The sequence below is a fragment of the Phoca vitulina genome, unplaced genomic scaffold (genome assembly GCF_004348235.1).
Source record: "Phoca vitulina isolate PV1807 unplaced genomic scaffold, GSC_HSeal_1.0 scaffold81, whole genome shotgun sequence".
NCBI lineage: Eukaryota > Metazoa > Chordata > Mammalia > Carnivora > Phocidae > Phoca > Phoca vitulina.
Genome location: NW_022589784.1, coordinates 4,262,708 through 4,281,557, shown reverse-complemented (window position 1 = coordinate 4,281,557; position 18,850 = coordinate 4,262,708). Strand labels below are relative to the sequence as shown.

At 49.1% G+C, this 18,850-nt stretch overlaps 1 protein-coding gene across 13 annotated transcripts in view; it reads left to right on the top strand.

Moving 5' to 3' along the window:
• The first annotated feature begins 4,714 nt into the window (after positions 1 to 4,714).
• Positions 4,715 to 18,850, top strand: part of RANBP3 (RAN binding protein 3) — a 52,817-nt gene continuing 38,681 nt past the window's right edge. For 10 of the 13 annotated variants that reach the window (XM_032394503.1, XM_032394495.1, XM_032394494.1 and 7 more), the window contains exon 1: positions 4,716 to 4,821. In XM_032394503.1, coding sequence (XP_032250394.1) covers positions 4,800 to 4,821 — 22 coding nt within the window. In that variant the 5' untranslated portion in view covers positions 4,716 to 4,799. Of the gene's footprint in view, positions 4,822 to 18,850 lie in introns of all 13 variants that reach the window. The other 3 variants (XM_032394498.1, XM_032394496.1, XM_032394502.1) reach the window with 2 other exon arrangements.

The following is an 18,850-nucleotide window of genomic DNA, read 5'->3' as shown; positions in this document are numbered from 1 at the left end:
GCACCTGGGTGGCTCAGTCGGTTAAGCGTCTGCCTTCGGCTCGGGTCGTGATCTCAGGGTCCTGGGATCGAGCCCCACATTGGGCTCCCTGCTCAGTGGGAAGCCTGCTTCTCCCTCTCCTGCTCCCCCTGCTTGTGTTCCCTCTCTCGCTGTCTCTGTCAAATAAATTAAAAAAAAAAAAAAAGAACATGGCGGTGAAGGGAAGTTCACAGTTCTCAGAGCACAGCCAGGGCTCAGGCAGTCCTCGAACTTGTCTCTTGGTGAGCCAAGGAGGAAGCAGGCAGCTGAGAAGCCAGTCAATCAGCAGTTTAGGGTAAATCATTTGGATCCTTCCATTTCCCACTCCCAACCTTTATATTAGGAAAAACTCCAAACTCATTGCTGTGGCTTACAAGGTCCTACATGCCCCCTCCCTGACCTCGTTTCCTCACTCTGCCCTGGCCACACTGAACTCCTCATGGCTCCTCCAGCTCACCAAGCTGGTTCCTGCCTCAGGACCTTTGTACTCGCAGATCTTCTACTAAGTGTCACCTCCTCAGAGAGGACTTCCCTGACCAGCCAATCTGAAGTATTCCCTTTTTCTTTCTTTCCTCCCTTTTTCTCTAAGTAGGCTCCTCACCCAGCGTGGACCACAACGTGGGGTTTGAACTCACGATCCTGAGACCAAGACCTGAGCTGAGATCAAGGGTAGGACGCTTAACTGAGCCACCCAGGCACCCCAATATCCCCTTTTTCTATCACTGTCACAATATGCTGTTCTATTTTCTTTGTAGCACTAGTCACTATCTCATATTACCTTGCCTGTCTATTGTAATCTCCTTACAAAAGAATGCAAAACTCCATGAAGGCAGAGTCAAAGGTCCATGAAGCCAGGGTCTGTCTTTTTCAGCCTGGGCCCCAACGTGCAGAACAGTGCCTAATGCACAGTAGTGCCATGGATATATATTGCTGTGTAACACCTGTCTCCTAGACTTAAGGGCTTGTAATAACAACCATCATTTAATTTATCTCTCATGGTTTCTGTGTGTGAAGAAAGGAAGGGCTAGCTGGGCAGTTCTCTCAGGGTTTTGTGTATCTTTGGCTTCCTCACAGCATGGCGGCCTCAGGGCAGATGGGACTATTTACATGAACACTGAAGATTTTCAGGTTTGCTGTTCCAGCAAAGCAGATGAAAGTTGCATCCTCTCTGTTCTGACCTAGCCTCATAGGTTACAGTGTCATTTTCACTGTGCTCTATTCATCCACCACTAACGAGTCCACCTCCACGCAAGGGAAAGGAACAGGGACCTCACCTTTTTTGATGGAAAGAGGGTCAAAGAATTTGGGACCTTATTTCCAACTACCACCGAAAAGTGATAAACAAATACTGATTTAATAAATAAATAAATATTGACTAAGTTAACTCGTTAGAGGAGACCAGATAAAGCAAAAACTGGCCTAAGGGGCGATTGTTGGCAGCCATTGGCACTTTGGAGACAACTGTGAAACCAGTGGAAATTTGGTTGGCTCGTCAGACTGATAGGTTTAGCATCTCTCTATGTCCCTTGAAAAACCACAACTGGATTATATTTAGCAAGCAATGACGTGTTGCTGGGAGTTGCCTCAAGTGTGGGATGAATGTGGTCTATGAAATGACTTTAGGAGACATGGCAGACATAGCATCAGATGACACCGAATCACATGATTTACAGCTATCCCGTTTTCACTTCTCTTTCGGTACTTCTCATACTGTCAAGGAGAGTTTCCACTGAGCAATCATATGCCTCTACTAACCCTCTAAACTGTGCAAATCTCTCTTTACATCAAAGAAAAAGCAGGCTTGGGCTTAGCACCTTGGCAGACAATATCAACCCAGAATTTAAAAAACCTTGTTTTGTTTTCATGTTTATTTTTACAATTATCTCCTACTCATGGCTTAGTGGTATTTGGATAGTGATATACTCTATTTAATGTAAATGTAAACCAATAAAAAGGCCTGTAAAAAAAAGTATTAAGTTCATTAAGGGTCATAGAGTTTAGACACATGGCAAAAGCCAAGACGACCTACCCAAGAGAAAATATGTATAAAATGAAATATAATGAATATAATGAAACCAACAAACTAGAAATGAGAAAACCTAAGCCTACACACTGCTGGCGAACCAGATGAACTCAATGACCACCACCATCCTTTGCAGCATTGATATTCTAGCTATTCCTAGAGAATTTCTAATTCAAGGTCTGTGGCCTGTGTTTATATTTTGGTGGCAAAATCTAGGGCAGGAGAATCAAGGCATCTATTAAATAAAGTTAGTGTAATTCTTGGGGCACCTGGGTGGCTCAGTTGGTTAAGCGACTGCCTTCGGCTCAGGTCATGATCCTGGAGTCCGAGGATCGAGTCCCGCATCGGGCTCCCTGCTCAGCGGGGAGTCTGCTTCTCCCTCTGACCCTCTTCCCTCTCATGCTCTCCCTCTATCATTCTCTCTCTCTCTCAATAAATAAAAATCTTTAAAAAAAAAAAAGTGTAATTCTTAATAGTATTAACCATTTCTCACCCCCCCCCAAAATAAATGAAAGTTTCTGAACAGTGCTTCTCAAGGTCTGACATGCATAGGAAGCCCCAGGGTATCTTGTTAAAATGTGGATTCTGATTAAGGTCTGGTTTAGGACCTGGGATTCTGTATTTCTAAGAACCTTCCTGGTGATGCTGTTGATTTGGGGACCACACAGAAAAAAAGAAAGTTCTAGGAACATATATAGTGTGTTCTTAGCATCTCTTCCTAGCTCTGCAGTTAGTGAAGTTCACATTAGTAGACTGAAATTAGCCATGGTTGAAGAATTTACACCAAGAAAATCAGCACTACAAACCAGGGTTCATTTCACTGTTTTATTAATTATGTTCTAGCCTTAAGTGATAAGAAAATATAAATAAAATTTACAATAAACTACCACACAAGCACACATATAAATACATATACATACACACATACTGACACACACAATCTCCCCCCGAGAAGCAGTTGTTAAACATTTGTCAAGCCCCGTTTTTCAGTTCTCGTAGAGATGCATACAGGGCAACCATGTAGATTAGGGGTTGGCAAACTTTTTCTGTAAAGACCCAAGTGGCTAATATTTTTTTAAAGATTTATTTAGTTAGTTGGGGGTGGGGGGGACAAGAGTGAGGGGAGAGGCAGAGGGAGAAGCAGACTCCCTCCCCGGCAGGGGGCCCCAGGCGGACTCAACCCCAGGATCCTGGGTCATGACTGAGCCCAAGGCAGATGCTTAATCTACTGAGCCACCCAGGGCCCTCCAAATGGCAAATATTTTAAGTTTTGTTGGCCAGTCTCCGTTAAAAAGGAGTCATGCAGCCACAAACAATACGTAGTGTGACTATTTTCAAATAAAATTTTATTTGTGAACACTGAAATTTAAATTTCATCCAATTTTCACATGTCGTGAGATATTCGTCTTTCGATTTTTTCCAACAATTGAAAGTGTAAAACCATTCTTAGCTCACAGGCCTGATGCGGCCAACAGGCTGTGGGACCTGCTTGTCTAGATCACAATGGAAGAGGAGTGGAGCTGGGGCTCACAAGGGATTAGACCGGACACAAAGCCCCGGCAGAGGGCTCAGCAGGTGCAAAGACCCGAAGGCTGGAAGGAGTTCGGCATGCTCCAGGCCTCAAAGACCCATGTGGCTAAGCTGCACTGAGCAAGAGGGGAGCATGAGAGCACAGCGTAGGGAGCTTCGTGAGCCTTAACGAGAGATTTAGAATTCACTCCAAATTCAGGAGAAAGCTCTCTGGACGCGCGGAGGAAAGATGGGGCCTTGATCTCATTTAATTTGCTTAAAGACTCCTCTGCCTGGCGCTGTGCGCGACCGGAGCGCGGAGCCCCCCAGGAGGCGGCGCGGTCTCCCCAGGAGAGAGGCGAGGCTGGCCTCGCGTGGCCTGTGTCCTGGCAACAAAGCAGAGCCAGGAATGCGTTCAGACCGACTCGGGGCAGGTGAGCAGAGGCGGCGAGGAGGCGCGGGCGGGCGGAACACCTTCCCTCAGCCCCCGGGCCGGTCCAGCCCGGCTCTCAGACCCAGACGCTCGAGGCCCCGCTCCGCGCCAGGCGCCGTCCCGGGGCTCCCACCCCCGTGGCCCCCCAGCCCACAGGGGCCCCTCCCGGACTGATCCCTCCTCCGGCCGGCGCTCTCCGACCTCTGACCCCTCCCCAACTTCCCCCACCGCCCCACGTGGCCTGAGGAAAACGCAGGCCTGAATAACTGGGCCCTCGGAAGGGGAAACTGAGGCCGCAGGTGACGGGGCGCCCCGAAGGCCTCTGGTCAGGCCTGCGCACGGGGACAGCCCCCCCCCCGCCCCCCACAGATCCAGAGATTCACCTCGGGGAAGGCCTCAGTCGCGGCTCCCTCGGCGGCTCGCGCTCCCACCTCAAGGAACTCCTGGGAAACGAGCAGAAAGCCAGGGCGTCGAGACCCAGCCCCCTCCGCGCCGTCTCACCGAACGTCCGTTCCCGCGTCGCCGCTGACGCGCGCCAGGCTCATTACGCATGCGCCCTGAGCTGCCCACGCCCCCTTGGTCGGCGGGAAAAGGAGGCGGGGGAGGGTGCAGTTAGTGCGCAGGCGCGTGCTCGGAGCTTGGCTGGGCCGGGACGGCCAGCCGGAGCGCGACTCCGCGCCGGTCTCAGCGCGCAGGCGCGAGCTGCCGGCCTCGCTCGGAGTCAGCTCGCGAAGTGCGCACGCGCGGGAGTTTCTGGCAGAAAGCAGGCGAGCCCGGGCCGGCGCGGGGCCTTGTGGGAGGGCTTAAGGAAGTAAAATGGCGGACCTGGCGAACGAAGGTAGGGGAGGCGCCGTCGGGGGCCAGCTGGCGGCCGGGGAACGGGCGGCGGGAGGCCGAGGGGCCACAAGCCTGAGGGGTGAGCACCCCGGAGTGCGGGGGACCGTGTGTTCCGGGACAGCTGCCCAACGGGCCCCACAGCCGCCCCCCATTGCGTCCCCTCAGGCCGGACTCACCGGCCCGGCCCATCACTCCCGGCAGCCTCGGCCCTGCCACGGTCCGGCCAGAGGGCCTGGGAGGCCGCTGGAGCCATGGCTCTGAGGCCCTTCTGCTCCCCGGGCCAGGTCGGGGCCCGAAGGGGGCGGGAGGCGAGGCCTCAGCGCTTTGGCCTCAGATGTAAATAGACCTCCGGGCCTGGTCGTCGCCCAGCGCGCCACGCTCCCTCCCGCGCCCCCTCGTTCCCGGGGACCGGGCTTGTCCCTTTCCTCGTCCTGGCGCCGGGGAAGCCCACCCCCGAATCCTGTGGGGTTCTCATCCTACGCGGGCCCGCTCCATGCCGAGTATGGAGGACACCTGGTCTGTTCTCCACCCCCCCGACTCGGCCCCCAGTTCCCGCCAGTTCCCCCAGATCCTTAGTGGCGACCTGAGAGTCGCGCCTCGTCTCCCTGCATTTAGGCCTGGCCGCAGGATGTGGACTGCTGAAAGCCCCGGCTGCTTTTTGGCCCTTTTTCGCTGCACTTCCAGAGAGGGAGACAGACAGGCTGTGCGAATTCCCTCCTCCCTGGAGCGCTGACATCCCACCCGAGCGTTTTTGACAAGAAAGCACTCCATAAGCTGATGTCTGCTTAAATCAATAGTGGTGTTGGTATCGCGGTAGCCTCAGGACTTCCGAGGCCTATTTTTAGCTCCCTCCGTTTCTAGGTGCACAACTGTAGTTCTGGCAAGCTGTCTACCTGCCTGGCCCTCTTCCCCCATACCATGCGCCCTGCTACCGGAGGGTGTCCTGAGGTTTCCATACCGAACTGTAAGAATGCATGAATGAAATAATAACTGCCCACCCTGGCCGAGCGTTTGGGGGTAGTACCGTGTACCGTTCGAAGTCTTGCATCCTGTTGTCTTGTAATACTCCTCACAAAAGATCCGTGAGGTAGGTACTGTTAGCCTGTTCTCTTGGTGAGGAAACTGAGTTAGAGCGGTTAAGTTACTTGTCCGAGGCAAGTCACCCAGCTCTTGAGCAGGAGAGATGTGTGAATTAGGTAGTCTGGCTTCAGAGCCCAGTCCCCCACACGCACACCCACACCGCCTGCCATTTTGTGCTGTATCTCTTTTACAAGATAAAGGAGCCCACCGAGGGATGAGGCATTCCAGTTTATAAGATCCAGTTAAAGGCAGGAGAGGGAGTGGATAAGTGGGAATCAATGTGACATACGGTCTGGATTTACAACTTCGGCGCATTCGGTTTCTGGACTTGTTGATCTTAAAAATAATACTGTCAGCTATTTTACTAGCAAGATGGGCTTATTCAGGAGTGACAGAGAATCTCAATTTAAGACAAGCAAGCACTGACAAAACCATAGGCAAGTCTCACAAGGAAGGACAGGAACATTATTTTAGGGAGAGGGGGAAAGTTGCTAGAGAACTTGTTTTGAATTGAAAGTCTATTGGAGAAAAGCAGCAGTTCAGGGTGATGACATTTTCTCATTGGCTAAGTTACAGGGGTAGTGGATTTCTTATAGAAGATTCAATGTACCTCCTCTGTCAGGGCCTGTAATTGATCTTTCTTTCCTGTTGATGTTTCTTCTTTTGGGGGCTATAACTGACAGTTCTCCCCCTAATTTCTGTTGCGTGGTAAGGCAACCCCTTTTGGCCTCCCTTTCTAGCCCCCCCCAGGTCTGCTTTAGTGAGGCTTTTCACAAACTCAAGACTCAATATATCTAACATCATAGTCAATATTTGCATTTAAATGTCTCATGGGCACGTCAAACAAAATCCCAATCTTTGCCCGCAACACCTGCCCACTCCACAGTCTTCCTCCCATTTGTAGTAAATGGCAAGTCCATTCTTTGAATTGCCCAGGCCAAAATCCTTGAAGTTACCCTTCACTCCTCTCTCTCTCTCATATGCCACAGCAAATCCTGTCAGTTCTACCTTAAAATATTTCCGGAAGTGACCACTTCTCACCACCAATGCTGGTTTCCACCACTCGGGCCTCCCTTCCATCTTTACCCATCTAACAACTCAGCCCTAGAGTGGCCCCCTTCTACCTCCCTTTCCTCCCATCACACCACTCTCTCCCTGACTTGCTCTGCTTGAACCACTCTGGTTTCCCTGGTGTCCCTTGAATGGACTCTGCACACCCTCCTTTATGCCTTTGGACCTTCCGGTTCCCCTGCCTGAAACAGTCTTCCCCCAGATATCCCTATGGCTCACTCCTTCACTTCCTTCAGGTCTTTACTCAAACATTATTTATGGAGCACTTCTCTGGCCACATATTTTAGATTGGATCCCCATTCCCTGTCCCCTTTATCCTGCTTTATTTTCCTCCCCAGCACATATCATCATCTGACGTGCGAAGTTTACTTGTTTGACTATCCCTCTAGAATATAAGCTCCATGAGGGCAAGGATTTCTTTCTGTCATGATCACTGATGGATTCCCTACATCTAAGCAGTGCCTGGCACAGAGTAGGTATCCAAGAAATGTTTGTGGAATGAATGAATGAATTCATCACTGAGGACCCTTATTGTGAGGTATACTTTTGAGCACAAAGGGAAAATTATGGATTCCTGTTTTCCAGGGATACCATTTCTACCATATGGGCTGACACGTGAGCTTTTGATTGCTTAATTGAACGGTAAGTATAAAATAGAGAAATGGAATGGTTTATACTTAAAGTTTTTGCCTAATAAATGCCACACTCACTCAGTACTTTTGCCTCTGACACTAGTTCTGGCATAGTTGTCCTCAGGACATAAATCTTAGTGACTTTTTGGCTTGTACAGCGTGCTGAGATGTTTAATTTATTATCTGCTGTGTAAACTAGGGCTTTCTTGCCTATGCATTTTGAAGCTTTAGGGACTGCCCCATATGTGTGCTTTTCCTCCTGCTGTTTAAGCTCCAGTCAAATGCCCTCTTAGCTTCTGTTTTTCCAGAGTGGTATTCCAAGTAGTATTCCAAGCTGGTCCATCTTCACCCCCGACCCTTCTGTCTCCCTTCCCTAGGCCATTGCCACCTCTCTCTGAGTCTGAGGCAATGACTGTGCACCTGGGCTGGGCATCAGAATCACCAGGGGAGCTTTCTTAAAACCACAAAGGCTCAATCCCCACACCCTACCCATTCCAATTCTGTGAGATGTCGAGTGGGCCCTGGGCATCTGTACAGTGAGAAAGCAGCATGGGTGATTCAGATGTGCAGCCAGGATTGAGAACCATTGGCTTGAGTAGTGCAGGTTAGGTGTGCTGTGCTTGTTCACAAAGAAACGTTTCCAATTGTGTATCTAATACAGCATCTTGTTGGCCTTCGTTGCCATGGTGATCTCTTCAGGGATGGTGACAGCAACTCCCACAGCCCTTTCTTGGTACTCCTATAGTCTGTGACTTTTAAAGTCCAGTTGGAATCCTTCTCTTCTAGGAGAGAGAGAGAGAGAGAGAGAGAGAGAGAGAGTGTGTGTGTTTTACACTTGTGTCCAGGGATATTCTCTTCTGCTTGGCATTTTGCTATTGATATATCCCTAATTCATTAATCATCCTATCCCTGAAGTTACTCTGCATCATAGATGGATGTCAGGATTCGAATGCAGAGTTTTGTGTCTGGAAAAGGTAAAGAATGGGCGGGGTGAGTAAAGTGTATTTGAGCTATAGGATATCTTGGATTCCAGATCCCAGTGTTTAAAGATAACCGCGTACATATAAATCCTTGCTGGCCTGTGGACATGGTATAAAGCAGTGTTCTCAGCTTTGGCGCTACTGACATTTTGAGCCAGATAATTCTGTTGTGAGGGCTGTCCTATGCATTGTAGGATGTTAGCAGCGTAGCACTGTCCCTAACTCTACCCACTGTATCCCAGCAGCACACACCCTCCCCTGCACCCCTACCCCAGGGGTCATGACAACTAAAAATGTCCTCAGACATTGCAGTATGTCCCGGGGCAGGGGGTGAGGAGAACCACCCCTGGGGTAAGACCCACTGGTGTAAAGTAATGGCAGGGCACAGGCTTTCCCATGCAGAGAACTGGGTTTGTGTTTTGACTCTGTCATGTACTCTCTGAATGACTATGAGCAAATTTCTTAATGTCTTTGAGCCTCGGTTTCCTCACCAGTGAAATGAGAATCATGATAATCATGGGTATTTCATGGCTGCTGTGAGCATTGGATGAATTAATGCATATGAATTATTTAATACCTATCTGCACACATAGTAATAAACAGTCAGTAAATGGTAGCTATTTTTTACTACGGTGGACTCATCGTGGACTGGTTTGGCATTAAGTGTTCAGGAGAGAGAGAGCACAAGAAATGATTATGCATAGTGCAGGTGAATCTAGCCCACTGATGAGATGGCCCCGGGGTGAGCCATGATGGGAGGCCGCCTGGAGCTGAGCTGTCAGCCCTCCTGGGTTCTGTCTTGCCTTTCACATGATAACCTAGCCCACGGTTCTCAGCCTTGACACTATAGACGTTTGTGGCCAGGTAATTCTTCGGCATGTGTACTGCCCCATGCCTTGTAGGATGTTGATCAGCTTCTCTGATCTCTTCCCTCTAGATGCCAACAGCACCCTCCTCCCTCCCCCAGTCATGACAACCAAGAATGTCTGCATGGGGCGCCTGGGTGACTCAGATGGTTAAGCGTCTGCCTTCGGCTCGGGGCATGATCCCAGGGTCCTGGGATCCAGCCCCACATCGGGCTCCTGGCTCAGCGGGGAGCCTGCTTCTCCCTCTCCCTCTGCCTCTCCCCCCTGCTCATGCTCTCTCTCTGTATCTCTGTGTCTCAAATGAATAAATAAAATCTTTAAAAAATAAAAATAAAGTAAAAAAATGCAAGAATGTCTACAGACATTGCCCAGTGTTCCTGGGGTTGGGGGGTAGCGCAAAGTTACCCAAAGTTGAAAACCTTCGATCTAGCCTGACCAAATGTCACTCTAGAGATTTTCAAGGGTGGTTTGGCTTTTCTCAGTTTTCACCTTACTTGTTGACTTAAAACTTAACGCCTGAGAGAATGAGATACAAATGAATTGGTTGGAATCCTCAAATCACTAAATTCTCACCATCCCCTGCCATAAACTTAATTTTTAGGATGAGTGAGAGACCACTGTTTTAAAATTTGTCATGAAGTTATGGTAAACATTAACTCTGGGATTTGTTCTGAGATCAGAATGTGTACATGTGACCCTGTGGTGCCTCTTACATCTGTAGCAGATGGGCTTGGTGGTAGCTGGGTGGTGTCATGCTACCTCCGAGGCTGCAGAATCTTTACACATTTTGAAGAAAATTTAAGTTTTGGTTCCGTTGTATAGACCAAAAAGGTCGTAGTTCTGCAAAACTTTTGGACCATGTCTTCGGCCTGCCTCTTGGTTAACTGGAAAATGGGATTACCCCAGCAGTCCTGTTACTGTCGCACATTCATTGGGTGTCAGGGCTAGTGGGGCTCTGGTGTCTTTATACTATACTGTGGGGGAGTGAGAGTGAGTGGAAGCAATAAGAACGAATTGAGGTTAGAGCAGCCGAGCTCAGATGGCATTTGGAAGACTGACAGTGTGTAGGAGTGGCAAAGGGGGCATTTTAGGTACCAATTCAATTCCAGCCTAGTTAGTGAGTTCGGGCACAGAGAACAGGCCAGGGTAGAGGCCTCATCTCCTCAGAGGAGAAGAGGGCCATTTGGGGGATCTGAGAAGGGCCTTTCTTCTGTTATGAAGATGAGGGAGATGAGGACCATTTGGGGGATCTGAGAAGGACCTTTCTTCTGTTCTGAAAACCCCGAGTAAGGCAGGCAGCAGAGGTGGCTGGTGTTAACTTGGCCCAGCCTTGGTAGCTCTCCATGGTACTTGGAAGCAATCTGGAGGCAGGTGGGTTTGCGGCGTTATCTGTTCAGGATCTAGTGGAGCTGATGGAGGTGGCAGCAAGCAGCAGGAGTTCTTTGTTTTGTTTGAAGGGGATTTGTTTTTGCCACATATGCACATTATCCTTCCTGGGTCCCATGGAGTCTTGTTCATGGTCGGTGTGACTTTGTACGACTTGGTAGAAAACCATATAGCATAGGGCCTCAAGAGAAAAGCCCCCTGCCTGTCCACAGTTTGCTTCATCCTTGGCAATCTTGACATTCGGTGCTATTGCCTAGTACTTGTCGTGAGTCTTAGCCCTGAGTGCATTCCATACTTGTTTAAGGAGCCTGTTGAGGAAAATAAAAAGTGACGCCTGGGCCACCCCATCAGTGATGGTGGCAGGAGGTCCCCAGTGTCTGTAGTTTTAAAAAGTTCCACAGATGTTTTACGACATGAAGCCAGAGTCAAAAACCACAGGCAGAAGTTGCAAACTTGCTTCAGGGGCAAGCAGATGTGTTTAATTTGGCCCATTTAGGGATTTTTGTTTGTTTTTAATTAGGAACCAACATTTAAGAATTCTGAGATTTCAGGGGGGGAAATAATCTGGGTTTCTGATTTCTCTTGGAAAGCTGGAACCAGCCTCTTCCAGTGGTCTTGTGCAGTAACAAGTCTCCAGGAATGGAGGAGCAGCTGCTGCCCTTAAGATAGACTGTGTGCCCCAAATTATAATGTTGAAGATACAGCCAACACATGAAATGCATAAGAGAGAATATTAGATGGAAATTGTAGACATACTGGTCACAAATATGTAAGATGTGTCTGCAAATAAATAAAAAGACTTGGAATGCTCAAAATAAAATAAAAAGATAGATTGTGTGCCCTCCAGGACACCCTGAGTAGTTTGGGACCTGGCCCACTTCCTTCTTTTCCAGTGCCTGCCCGACCTTGGTTGGCATTTGGGTTTCAGCCCTGTTGTACCACCCCTTAGACGCAGCTGTCTCTGCACGTTAGCAGAGAACCTCAGCGAAAAGCTTTTGACCGTCTGTAATGGATTCAGGATTCGCGGTCCTCCGACTGCTAGTCCTCAGCAGCATAGGGCAGCAGTTCTCCAGGATGGTCCAGGGGCCCCTGGGAGTCCCCAAGACCTTTTCAAGGAGACTGCAAGTTTAAAACTGTTTTCATAACAATACAAAGACATTGTTTGCCCTTTTCACTCCCATTTTCTTGTGAATGGACAGTGGAGTTTTATCCAAAGGTTGTAATAGTGTGATATAGCAACAGATGGACTGCAGAAGCAGATAAGTGACTCTAGCTGTCTTGTCTTAAGCCAGACATTAAAGAGATTTGTCAAAATGCAAAATAATGCCACTTTTCTCACTAATTTTTTTTGTTTTTTAAAAAGTTATTTTTCATAAAATTTACTGTTTAGCTAAGCCTTCACTATTATTATCCTAAATAAGTTAACATTTTGGTATTTTCTTAGTTTTAATTTCTAACCTGCTAAGTATCAACAGCTGTAGCCAACAGTTACAAAAGCTCTTGGAGAGTCTCAATAATTTACAAGTGTGGAAAGCAGTCTCGAGACCAAGCAGTTTGAGAACTGCTGGCATGTGATAGTGGAGCCCCATCGTGAAGAGCCTGAGTGGAGCCTGTAGTGAGATCGGCGCGGGTTTCATCCCCATCTCTCCAGCCTGCGGGAGTTTTAACCTGGGACTGACTGGCAGGCTCCGGTTGACTACTCGGGGCACAGCTGGAAATGCCTGGATTGATTGTCCTTGCTTTGTGTCTTACCTCTGCCACTTACTTGTCCAGGATCTTGGGCAGGATGTTGGACCTCTGTTCCTGCATCTGTAGAATGGGGAGGACGCTAATCACGTCTGAGGGTCATGTTCAGAGAGAACATTTGTCGGATAATTGACCCACTGGCATGTGCGGATATACTGTCGGTTACTAGTGGATGTTACTCTTTTGATTGGATGTCTGAGTGGAGAAAAAGCTCCTTCTGGATTATAGCTATGTTTCTCCACCTCAGCGTTATTGACATTGGGGCTGGTGGGGGCTGTCCTGTGCATCGTAGGATGTTTAGCGGCATCCCTGGCCTCTACCCACAGGATACCAGTGCCACCCCCCTCCCCCAGTCATGACAAGGAAAAATGTCTCCAGGCATTGCGAGATGTTCCCTCAGGGGTGGAATCCCCTGAATTTAAGAACCCCTGGGTTAGGAGAGTCCATTGACCTCCCAAGAGACTACATTCCCTGATCATCTAACCTGTGGTCCTAGGATGCTACACACATTTAAATACACAAAGTGTGGGGAGGGAGAGAAGAGGTGACTCACAGAAGCCAGGGGGTCACCCCAGTTTGTACTGGCTGACCCACTGGGAACTTATTTTGGTGTATAATGTGAGTAAGGCATCTTACTCAGTCTTTTTCCAAGTAATTAATGCAGAGTTTCTCAACTGCAGCATCATTAACATTTAAGGTTGGTTTGGGGACCCTCCTGTGCACTGTAGGATGTTGATGAGCATCTCTGGTCTCCATCCACTAGATGCCATTAGCAGTTCCTCTGCATTGTGATAACTGAAAATATCTCTAGACATTGCCTAGTGTCCCCAAGGGGCAAAATCACCCCTGGGGGAGAAGCACTGGGTTATGAGATTAAGTAAAACTATCCAGGAATAGATTATTTGCGAACTGGAATTTAGGGCTCACCCTCCCAGCCTCCTGTTTCCACTGTGGCCTTTTGGCAGATAAGGAGGCATCGTGGACTTCATATCCCTGCGATGGAGGAACAGTGTTTCCATGACCTTCAGCACTGTCTCAGGTTCAATGTAAGGACCTTCAGAGAAGCTCTGGGTCCAGGCCATTCCATGTCACAGGGGCTGGAGCCAAAGGCCACGTAAGCAGGGAGTCAGCTGGTACAGTGCGCCTGCTTCCAGCCATAGCGCCTGGGAGCCCATGCTTATCCATTCTAGTGGATCAGCAGCACTGACTTCATGGGCAGTCGTTCTCCTCCGGAAAACTGACCCATGTCGGGCCCTGTACCTGGCTGTCACTCTCGAAGAGAAATAGGTATTTGCAGAGACAGTAGGGGTGCCTCTGTGCACACGTAGAAGGCAGGCCTTGCTTTGTGCAGTAAGTTTTTTTTTTTTTTTTAAAGATTTTATTTATTTATTTGAGAGAGAGAATGAGAGAGAGAGAGAGAGCATGAGAGGGGGAGGGTCAGAGGGAGAAGCAGACTCCCTGCTGAGCAGGGAGCCCGATGCGGGACTCGATCCTGGGACTCCAGGATCATGACCTGAGCCGAAGGCAGTCGCTTAACCAACTGAGCCACCCAGGCGCCCCTGTGCAGTAAGTTTAAAGTGCTTTTGCTTTAGTTAAACTCCCCCGGGTTTGCCACACAGAATCTCGGGAATTCGCTGGCCCAGAATGAAGGCCTGTGTCACGTTTGTAATAGCAGAGCGAGAGTGGGGCACATGGTTCTTGAGAGTTTGGCTTTCTCAGGTTGGGAGTGTGAGGAAACAGTCTACTCTTTACTCAGAAGGGAAAGGATGTCTTGTAGCATTGATGGTGGTGGCCACTAGGTGTCTGAGAGTCCAGGGCCTGGATCAGTCCTTATCAGCACCTTTGGAGGTCCCCCCCTGTTGTGGGCTTTTATTGCCAGACGAGCGGGACTTGTTTTAGCTGACCACATCTGCCCCTGAGAGAGTAAGATGGACTTTCACGGCCCCAACCTCACCTCCTGCTTTCCCCCATGTTAGCCTCTAGGTTCTTTCTGTCCATAGGACTTTCATACTTGGGATTCTCTCTGCACACTATACTCTGCCTTCACCTGCCTTACTCCTTTATGTCTGAGATTCAAATGACACCTTAGAGTGGCCATACCCAACCACTCACTCTGCAGTGCCCTTCTCCCCGTACTCTTTCCCATCACCCTGCTTTATCTTCCTTATGGCACCTGTCTCTGTGTATCTTTCATCCTGTCTCCAGTGCCAGACACAGTGCCTGGCACATGGTAGGTGCTCAGTAAATCATGCAACTGCAAGCGGGGCTTAACTGGTTGGCCTTCCATCAGATCAGGCTTGAGGGATTCTGAGCAACTGAGCATGTGAGTTGTCCCGGCATCTGGGCAGCTTTAGACGGGGCCAAATTTTGAGGCACTTACCATTGTTGGGGACCTAGGGGTTGGAGATAGTCCTTGAATCCAAGACTGATGCTTTAAGGTGGCATCAGTATTTTTGCAGTCTTCTGGGTACAATTATAATAATGATAATAATGCCCAGGTGGAATTCCTGCTGTGTGCTAGCCACTTCCCAAACACTTTGTCTGCATCATTTCATTTAATCCTCCTTAGAACTGCCTGGGGTGTAGCACCATTCCTGTTGGACTATCAGGGAACAGGGGAGGTTCCTTGAGTCGCCCAGGATCCCAGCCATAAGTGCTTGAGGCCAGTTTGAATGCCCATAAAAACCAGAGCCCACGTTTCATCAGTTTCGGTCTGCTGCCTCAGCGGAAGTTCTGTGGTCCTTAAGATTTCCTTCCTGGTGGCGGGGGGGGGGGGGGGGGATTTCCGTTGTCTTTCCTGGAACTTTCCCCCAGTCGTCAGTCCCTTTGATTTCACCTCTTGGCTCTGCCCAGGTCGCGCCACCTAGTGGCAGAACATAAAAGTGCTGCAAAGCTGGCTCACTGAATTTCTTACTTTCAGGTGAAATTGCTGACTTTGTAGGATTTATTTAACAAGTTTGTGGGGTTTCTCTTGGATTCAAGGCACAAAGGTGCCCAAAGTGCAGGTTCTGTCACAGCCGCTTATAGTCTGGGCGAGTGGAGCCAGGGTGGGATGGGGGGGCAGGGATAGGAGGATTTGACTGCGGGGCCGATTTGTGTAGAAATAAAGAAGGCAGAATGGGACTTGGCCTTTAATGGGACCTCAGGGGACCTGAGGCACCCAGCTCAGAAGACTTAGGGTCCTGGTCCCAGCTCTGCCACTTATCAGCTTTGTGACTTCAAGCAAAGCACCGTCTGTCCAAGGCCTCTCTGTCTCATTTCATGATTCACAGATCAGAGATGATAAATAATATGTACGTCACAGGGATGTGATGACATTAAATGAGACTGGGCGTCCAAAGCAACTACCACTGGTTCTAGTAAAGACCATTCAGCAAATGTGAGTTGCTTGTTGCTCCTCTTGTTTGAGGTATAGGGACACAGCAGTTAGAGCACTGAAAAGTGGCTTGGATTTCAGTAGGTGAAGGTAATGACAGGATGAAGAGCATTCCAGAAAGAAGTGCGTAAAATAAAAGATACCATCATCTCCAAAACTATGCCCCCTATAATCTCCCTGAGACCAGTTGAGAGTTGCCTGGGGAAAAACATACTCGAGTACCGAAAAAGGAATTAAGGGGCCCACCACCTCTACTAGCGGGGTTGGGTGGCCATTGAGCATTCAGGACACTAAGATCAAGAGAGGCATCACCTAGCAACAGCATGTTTGAGATCACTTCCATTCTTTACCAGAGAATTAGTTTGCGAATACAGTTGACACATCAATGACAAATTCACCTTTGTGTTGCTGCACAGAACTGTTTATAATAATTCCTGAGAAAAGAAATGACTTGAAGGGTTGAGATAGTAAGTGTTGTAGGATTAAAGCAGTTGTCACGTCTTAACAGACTGTTATTTGTGTTGCCAAGATGCTTTCCATACTTTTTGCACAGATAAGAAGATTAAGACACATCAGCCCAGGATTAAAGCTCATTTTACACAAGTACCTTGCTGACATTTTGGTCAAGAATTCCAAGTGGCTTTCCAGATGGGGGCCGTTTCCTGGCAGGTGTTTGAGTAATCATTTAGGAGGGGAATAAACAGAACAAGCCAAGATATTCCAGATTTGCTTCTCTGTGTGTTTTCCTGAGCCTACATAGTTTCTTCTGTTTAGTTTAACGGGCAATCCTGAGAGACAAAGGTTGGAGGCAGCCACTGGGAGTGTCCGAGCTTGTTGCAGGGCAGGCCTGCCCATAGTATTTGTGTACTTTTTACTCCTTCCACAGCGTGGAGAGAATGTGTGTGTGTTCAGCCCAGATTCTGATTATGTTCTGCAGGACATTGTGTGGTTAAAACTTTGAAAGATGGAGACAACACATGTTGTTTCACCATAGAATGTCCACATCTTGGGATGTGTCTTCATTCTGTCCTTGACAATCCTAAGGATCCTAATTGCACCCTTCTCGGAGGTAGAGGGTCACATGACTTGAAAGCCTCAGGCCCACCCCAAAACTCATCATCATTCACCCTCTAGTGTCCTTTGTGCTTTTCTGGAATGATAACTGACAGCTGCTTTTTTCCTGATGTTACTTCTCAGAAGAAAAGAGTGTCTAGATCTTAGCTTCAGGGCCCAGCTGGGCAGAAAATGGGAGAAGGAAGCAAGCTGGAGTCCTAAGTTCTCCTTCTGGCACTTGTACGTGGATTGCAGCGTAGCTCAAATGCAGTGGAGACCTGGCCCCACCTTGGACAAGTCACTCACCCTCTGAGTCTCTTGTTTCCTTTTCTGTAAAATAAGGACGTTGGTATGATCTCTCTCCAAAAGTGATTGCGAAAAGTCAGGGAGATGAGGCGTATAAAGCATGGAGTGCCTACCCAGCCCATAAATACATACTCGCTGCCTGCTGGCCCAGGTAAGAAACCATCGGGCAGTTTTGGGAAACCCCATTTGGGAATGTCCTTGCTGTCAGTCACATGACACAGGCTGGGAGGAGTCTAAAGCCAGGATCCCGAGACCTCTGTTATCCTGGAGGTCGAGAAGCATTCTCCTCTATCCCGGGGCCCCCTCTGGGGTCCAGGCCAGTTCCTTGCTCTCCTTCCCTTGCTTGCAGCAGGGACTCCACCTCCTGTCCTCACATCTGGTCAGCTGCCATCACCCACCCTGCCCCCAAGGGGTTCTTCTTACACTGGCTTCCGTGTAAAACATTCTTGCAGTGCCCCTTTCCTTCCTCCATTCTTGCTGCCTCAGAGATAGACACATATGTCCTTTGCTTTTTAGGATTTTGCCACCAATCAGTCTCAGGGCAAAAAAGACACAAAACCCTGAGTCCTGGTCCCTGGCCTACTTATAGGGGTGGTCCGGGAAGCCTAGTGTTTTAATTCTCTCAAGTGTGGGACTGTTTAAAACTCTCCTTCTCCTTTTGAGCCTCCTTACCACTATTTAAGGAGGTATTTTATGGGCTCTCCCCCTAACAGAGACATCATATACCAAATTATGGACATTACTTTTGGGTGAGGCCTTTTTGGGACTTCCCACACCTGTACCCAAGGCATCTGAGGACTTTCTCTGTGTCCTGGGGCCCCAGCTCAGTTCTGCTTTAGGAGAAGGGCCTTCCTCCTTGGAGCCTCCCGCTTCTGCCCAGAGACTTACGTTCCCTATAGGGAGAATGTAAGTGGTCCCTCGGGTCAGGAGGGAGCCTGCATATCAGGGACCCCTGCCTTCTTTGGAGCCATCTTTAACTCATTTCCTCAAGAAAGGAACTGCCTGAGTGATGGGTGCTTACCTTCCAGGAGCTTCTACACTAGACCTTGCAGGTATAAATGTACAGACCTTGGATCCAGCGAAGGGAGGGGGCGCACTCTGCTCCTATGGCCCTGGGCCTGGGTGGTCTGTTTTCCTGCCTGTCCTCGAGAGTCTGGAGTCAGCTGGTACGTTCAAGCATTAGTAAAGTAGCAGGCACACAGCAGGTGGCACCTTGGCCTTCTTTGAGTTCTTCCAGGGCACCTTGCTTTCTGCTGCCTGTTCTTCCCCATTCCTGGTCACCTGGCTAAATGCTGCTGTCCTTCTGCTTAGGTGGCACCTCCCTCGAGAAGCCTTCCTGGATCCACTCCTTTTCCACTGCCTCACCAGGTTGGACGCCCCTGCTCTGCACTCTGAGTCCCTTTTGTGCTTCTCCCGTGTTGCAACGTCCAACTAAAAACTAATGTCAGCTCTTGGCAGGCAGGGGACATGTCTCTCCATGTCACCACCACACCCGAGAGGCCAGCATGACGCCTGGCACACAGTGGGCCAAATT